Source organism: Dromiciops gliroides, chromosome 5 (genome assembly GCF_019393635.1).
Source record: "Dromiciops gliroides isolate mDroGli1 chromosome 5, mDroGli1.pri, whole genome shotgun sequence".
NCBI classification, from domain to species: Eukaryota; Metazoa; Chordata; class Mammalia; order Microbiotheria; family Microbiotheriidae; genus Dromiciops; species Dromiciops gliroides.
The window spans coordinates 211454202-211461621 of NC_057865.1; the positions used below are offsets into that span (position 1 = coordinate 211454202).

The window sequence follows — 7420 nt, forward strand, 5'->3', positions numbered from 1 at the left end:
TAAATACATAAATACTCAATGGATTTATAATCTCATCAAATCAGGACTTCCCTTCAATGATGCAGAACATAAACATGCCTATCCATCCTGTGATATGTAAAAAAGTTGTGACCATTTTCTTCTAAAAGTTGTTGTTTGTTCTTCATTCTTAAAGAGGACCATGACATTTGAATGACTTGCAGTGAATAGGATTTAAGTGAAGCAGGTCTGTGCAAAGTCACCAACCTCTCTTTCTCTGACAGAACTATCTGGGTCCAGTGACAAGATGTACATCAGCATGACTGAAGATGGCCCTGAATATTTAAGGCAATTTGGGTTAAGTGACTTTCCCAGGGTCACACAGCTAGTAAGTGTCTGAGGTGAAATTTGAACTCAGGTCCTCCCAACTTCAGGACCAGTGCTCTATCCACTGAGCCACCTAGCTGCCCCTCTTCCAAAAGTACACCATTAAGGATTCACCTAACTGGATAAAGGCCTCCCTTGATCTTTTTGCATGATGACACTAATGGAGCTTTCTGACCTTCCACATGTCATCCCTTGCTATGTGACTAGTACATTTTCTCTTCCTATCATATGACTTTTTTTTTTTGGTTTGTACATATTTTTATAAAATCCTCACTGGCTGATTTTCAGGGAACAGTAACAACCTGGAGGGGTTAAGTGGGTCAGGAATGAGGGGAGGAAGAGATCACCTGATGGACACCCCTGTCCCCAAGAAGGGTGAAGAGAGGACTTCACTTCAACAGCTTTACACCTCTTAGCTCCCAGACACCACTCATGGCTCAGGCAGGGTTGAGGAATTGGGGCTAAAGGTTTCTCCTGAAGGTGGAGGAAGCAGTGAAACTACATTTAGGTACTGATGGTTCCCCATCTTCCCTCCCTCAAACCCCATAATATATGTGGATACCCTAAACAGACCGCAGATGCTAAGGAACAATCAGAGGGAAAGAGGACATGGATGGGGAGAGCACCAAAGGGAGAGGGCCTGAGCCCCAAGGGGGAGGGGATAAGGGGAGGGCCCCAATACTCCCCCAGCTGCCCCTCCAAAAGTCCACAGCACAGAAAAAATCCCTAGTCCAGCACCTCCAAGTGCAGGGGAACAAAGTCCAGGGGCCCATGGTGGCTGGTTCGCAAATGAAGGGAAGGGGTGGTGAGGACAGCAGCAGGATCAGTAGGGAAGGCAATGGAGGCTTCCCTCTACCCATGGGATGATGCAATGGGGCGGCTGATGTTGCTGTAGGTGGTCATGGCAGTCAGCTCCCACCTGATATCATGGGGCAGACAGGTCTGGTCCAGGTTATACTGAATCACAGCCAGTTTACACAAGGTCTTCAGGCTGGGACTAAAGTCTAGAATGTGTAGGTCGGAGTGGTCCATGAGGTCAAACTCATCTCCTAGGCCTCCCTCAGGAGAAGGACTAGTGCCCCCAAAGAGGACGATCTTGTCTCCCATGATGCAACAGCACTGGCGCTGGCGGGGGCATGGCCCCTTTCCCTTAGGTTCAATCTTCTTCCAAGAGAAGGACACTGGATTGAACTTCCAGAGGTCATGAAAATGCCGATTCAGCCTTGCGTTGTAGCCACCAAATATGTACAGCTCCCCATTGTACCCAAAGGCAGAGTAGCTTCTTCTACCCTCAGGCAACAATGGGGTAGATGGATACTCCAACCAGGCCTCAGCCCTTGTGTCAAAGATACGGATTCGGTTACAATAGATCTCATTATTGGAGTGAAAGGGTCCAAATCGATCAGCTCGACCCCCCAAAACATACATGTGGTTGCCCAACATTGTAGCTGAGTGAAAGTCCCTCCATTGTGCGGGAGTGCCCTTGGCAGAAATGAGGGTCCACGTCATGCTGCTGGTATCCAGCTTGTGGATATCATTGGAAAAGCAGTCAGCCAGCTGCTCATAGTCCCCAAAGACATACATGTTCTTGCCCAGGACACAGGCTGAATGTCCATCTGGGGCTCCAGGTACTGTTCCAGATACCTTGGGTTCACACCCAAGGGTTCAACACACACCACTTGTGAGTGTTGATATCAAAGCCATAGAGCACATTGCAAGCTCCTTCTGTGTCATTGCGTCCACCCCACAGGTAGACAGTGTCGTCAATGAGGACAGCTGAATGTCCATAAGGCATGTAGGGCACTTCCCCAGCCTGTTCGCTGGACCGCATTGGGGGCAATTTAGTCCAACGCAATGACACTGCATTGAAAACGTGTACATCAATCTGGCGTAATGTCTCATAGTCTTCTCCAAAGCAGTATCCTCCAAATGAATACACCCGGTGCCCCGCAGACACTGCTGCATGATTCACCCTGCGGGGCCTGCCCTCCAGGTGCACCATCCACCGTAACATTCCCCTTGGATGTGGCTATTGGCACATGCCCGCACAGCACGGCCAGCCTGCCCCGCTGTCTCTGCTACCTAGATCCTCCCACGACTATCCTCAGGGTCTCCCAGCTTCCACACTGCCCTGTCCTCCCCTTCTAGACAGCTTCCCCTGACTTCTCGATATTATTCTTTACACCCATTCTTTTGAGTTCCTCATAATTTTCACGTTGCAGCCTACTCACAACCACAATTCACTTCTCCATTGCCTTCTGTGGGTCACTAAATTTTAGATTTTTAGAAATAGTGGTGTTCCAAATCTCTCTGCCATATAACAATACTGGTAAAATATTAGTATTGAAAGGATGGACCTTTGATTTCATGGGAAGTTTGGGGCCAGTAAAATACCAACAATTTCCTGAAAGAAATCTAGTCTGTTCTTCTCATGTACATTTTTGATTGCTGTCCATTTGTGTTTTCTTTTCCATTTATGCATACTGTTGGCCAAACTCTATAAAAGAGGTTCTTAACTTTTTTTGTGTCATGGACTTCTTTGGCAGTCTGATGAAGCCCAGAATAATGTTTTTAAAATGTATGAAATAAAGTAAAATACATATTATTAAAAAGAAACTAATTATATTGAAATATAGTTATCAAAATATTTAAAAGCCTCAACAATATTTATAGAAACCAGGTTAAGAAATCTAACCCTGTAGGGTATCAGTCTAAATACATGCTGATATATGATCAATAGACATTATTCATCTACTTGGTCTTTCTTTTGTGCATGGACTGACCAAACTCCTTTGAATAATTAAAAACCTCTTCCAGGAGACTCATCAGTGTTCTTGGACCTTGCAGTCAATACACTGTCATCCTCAAACAGGAGTACGTAGAAGACTTCATCATCCAGGGGATCCCTCCTCAAACTGGACTCTGAGCAGGATTCCCTCCATCACAGGACAAATACCTATGATGAGTAAACATTTCTTTGTTTTATGACATGCTTTATGCTTATTATCAGAACATCATTAAACAATTAATTCTGTAGTTACGTTTTCCAAGGACTCTTGGATAATATTGATGTAAGGATGGGATACATATTGTAAAAGAGTCTGTAGGGTGGCCTTTTGTTCTACTAAATCAAATGATTTTTTTTTTTTGGTAATCAACGAAGAATAAGCACAATGGGATCTTAGTTACATCTTTCAGTTAATTGTGAAATGGTAAGAATGCAATTTGTTATTGAATATCATTTGCAGAAGCCCATTTATTCCCTACTAAGCCTCATTAAGGATGATCTTGATTCCTATACAGATGCCTCTCATGATGTTTTTTTTATAGAGTGAGAAATGAATATTTTTTATATTAAATAACTAATTATTATATTAGGACCAAGGTTTTTCCCTTTTCTACTTCCTCATCCAGAAACCAATCAATGTGGGAAATCTCTTAAAAATTTACCCAGGCCAAGATCTAATCAGACAGTAAAATAAATTCAAAGTTTGGACTAATGAATGTATTCCTGCTCATTGTGTTTGCTAAGACAAGTCTTAGGAAAGGTTGATTTTCCCTATTATCAAGCCAGGTGATATGGAAATTGATGTCTCTTTGACCAAGATTTGAGTGACCTAAGTCACATACCCCAACACCTTCATTTTAATATAGCCCATACCTCCACTTGTATTAATCAATCCAAGTTGATTGCCATCCCCCAGGAACACCTACTCTTCAAGGGGCATATAAACTGGGACTCCACTGCCATTAGGGGTCTTTGGTCTAAAAGAGATGGCCAAATGATCATCCTCTTATTATAACTTGCTGACTTTATTAATACAGTGATTAAATTACCCAGAAACTCAAACCTTTTAAAACTATCACAATAGTTTGGTGAGTCAATATATAGGTTGGTAGTTATTAATGTTTTCTTAGTCACCTTTTAAAAATTACTATTAAGATTTTGGGGATTTCCCCCCATGGCTTTAGTATCTTTTCTTCTTTTAGACACCTTGTATATTGGTCCCTGAATGCTTTTGTAATAATATCACTTTCAGCATGCGTCTTTTCTCTACATATTTGGTCCAGAACCAGCTGGTTCTTCTTTTATGTCCCTTTAGCATAATTTGTAACTCCATGAAAAACACGTCTTAGACTCTGATGTCAGGGACTAACTGGTGGTTGATTCCACTATCCTTGATGAAGAAAACAGATTGTTTTTCTAAATATTTTCCATTTTTCTTCAGTTTGTAGTCCTTCCATTTTCATTTTAAATGTCCTTGGATGACTTTGTTAGATGGATCTCTTGCCAAGCTTTCTTTCAAACTGATTTTACCCTTTACTGTTTCTCTCTGCTTTATAGAATAATGCTGCTCACAAACATCTATCATCATTCTTCATAAGATTTTACAAATTAATGTAGCCATTCCTTATGAGGAATGCCAATCACAGAATGAACAGCAATAAATGTTTTTGAAGACACTTTAGAAAGTCTCTCTGTGAAGATGATTTGGATTAGTTCCCAGAGAGAATGCTATCACTTCCTGCTGAGTTTTGTTTATAATAAACAGAAATGCTAATGATTTATATTAATTTATATTACATCCTACAACTTTTCTGAATTTGTGAATTGTTTTAATTACAACTTTATTTTACTTTCTGGGGTTCTTAAGTTTATAATCATATCATCTGTAAAAAGTGACACTTACAAGCTGTGTGACCCTGGGGAAGTCACTTAACCCTGTTTGCTTCAGTTTCATCTGTAAAATGAGCTAAAGAAAGAAATGGCAAACCACTCCAATATCTTTGTCAATAAAACCCCAAATGGCATCATGAAGATTTGGATACAACTGAAATGACTGAACAACAACAAATTGATTCATTATCTTGGTTAAATAGTGGCTTTTCTGAAGTTTTTTTATCCCTCTGCAAATCTCCTATGGCTCCTCTCATCCTTTTAGCTGAGAAATTTGCTTCATATTTCACTGAAAATAGGCCAGATGCAAAGCACTTTCCCCCTTCCTTACAATCTCACATCACTTATATGATTTCTGCCACTATCTCTTCCTTTACCCATGTCTCCAGTATATTTCGTCCCTACTCTATCATTAATCTTTTGGGTTTTTTTTATTTGGTGAGGCAATTGGGGTTAAGTGACTTGTCCAGGGTCACACAGCTAGTAAGTGTCAAGTGTCTGAGGCCAGATTTGAACTCAGATCCTCTTGAATCCAGGGCCAGTGCTTTATCCACTGCACCACCTAGCTGCCCCTATCATTAATCTTTAATTAGTCTTTGTCTACTAGTTGCTTCCCTGCTGTCTATAAACATGTCCATGCCTTCCCCATCATTCTCAAAAACTCTGTCACTTGATATGTCTATTCTCATGATTTATCTTCTTACTTCTCCTCCTTTTTTCTGGTTAAACTTCTTAAGAACTTTGTCTACAATTGGTGTCTTCACTTCCTTTTTGCTCATTCTCTTAACTCTCTGCAGTATGACTTTAGACCTCATCATTCAAACAAAACTTCTCCATCCAAAGTTACCAATGATCTCTTAATTGCCAAATCTAATGGTCTTTTTTCAATCCTCATTCTTTTTTTTTTTTTACCTCTCTACATCCTTTGACATTATAGGGCATGCTCTCCTCCTTGATACTCTCTTCTCTCTTGGTTTTCGTAATATTATTCCCTGAAAGTGCACTGGAGTGGACCCCACCTCTTCAGTGCGTTAGTTTAGCAAAGAAGTGGCAGAGCTCCCCAAGACTCAGGATGAGAAAGAGAAATTGGTCCCAAGATCCAAATTTTGATTTTTTTCCACTTATGCATGAAGAAAGGAAGACAAGCAGAAAGGTACCTGAGCATGGAACAGGTGAGTAAAGGCCTTACATGCATTTGAATGGGGATACCAGTATTCATAGAGTGAGAGGTGAGGTAACTAGGAACTGGGAGGTATTCAGCAGAGTAAGGTGTAGTCTGAGATATGATTGGTAATGGAAGTGTCCAATTAGGATATGAAACAAACAAGTTAGTTCCATTTTTTAAAAGCTAAGTTTAAATCATAAACATTTTTTTATTATTTTCCAGTCACATGTAAAAATAGTTTTCAACATTTTTTAAATAAGATTTTAAGTTCCAAATTTTTCTCCCTCCTTCCCTTCTCTCCTCCCTCACCAAGACAGAAAGCAATCTGTTATGGGCTATATATGTACAATCACATTAAACACATTTCTTCATTAGTTATGTTGTGAAAGAAGAATCAGAACAAAAGGGAAAAACCTTAAAAAAAACCAACAAAAGTAGAAACAGTATGGCTCAAACTGCATTCAGATTCCACATCTCTTTTTTTCTGGATGTGGAGAGCATTTTTCCATTATGAGTTCTTTGGAATTGTCTTGGATCATTGGACTGCTGAGAAGAACTAAATATATCACAGTTGATCATTGTACAATGTTGCTGTTACTGTGTACAATGTTCTCCTGGTTCTGCCAACTTAACTCCATCTTTCCAGGTTTTTCTGAAATGTGCCTGCTCATTATTTCTTATAGCACAGTAGTATTCCATTACATTCATACACTATGATTTGTTCAGCCATTCCCCAACTGATGGGCATCCCCTTGATTTCCAATGCTTTGCTACCACAAAGAGAATTGCTATAAATATTTTTTACATGTGGATCTTTTTCTCTTTTTTATGATCTCTTTGGGATACAGACCTAAAAGTGTTATGACTGGGTCAAAGGATATCCCATAGCCCTTTGGGCATAGTTCAAAATGGCTCTTGTGAGAATCAGAGTGCCACCCCATGCTGAGAAAGACATTGTGAGAACCAGGGTGATGCCTCCCTGAAAAGAAAGAATGTGACGTGTCCAGAAGCTGCCTGGCGTGTTATGTCTATTCATAGACCTCCTGTAAGTCATGTCAATTAATGGACCAGCCAATTAGCATGGAGCTGTGTGTGGGAACCACCCCTCTTCCGGTCTTGCAGGAAACTTCCACTGGAATACACTGAGGATTGGCCTTTTTGTTGAGGAACTGGCAGGCAGAGTAGACTGATCTCCTAACTTTCAGAACATCACATGTTCTCTTTGGAAGCAT

At 40.6% G+C, this 7420-nt stretch overlaps 1 protein-coding gene across 1 annotated transcript; it reads right to left on the minus strand.

The window, feature by feature from the left end:
• Nucleotides 1–1126: 1126 nt before the first annotated feature.
• LOC122729588 (kelch domain-containing protein 3-like) lies at nt 1127–2359 on the minus strand. Its single transcript, XM_043968547.1, is given in 2 exon segments — nt 1127–1995; nt 1997–2359. Coding segments are annotated over 2 exon segments (1161 nt in total). The 3' UTR covers nt 1127–1197.
• Nucleotides 2360–7420: the final 5061 nt, after the last annotated feature.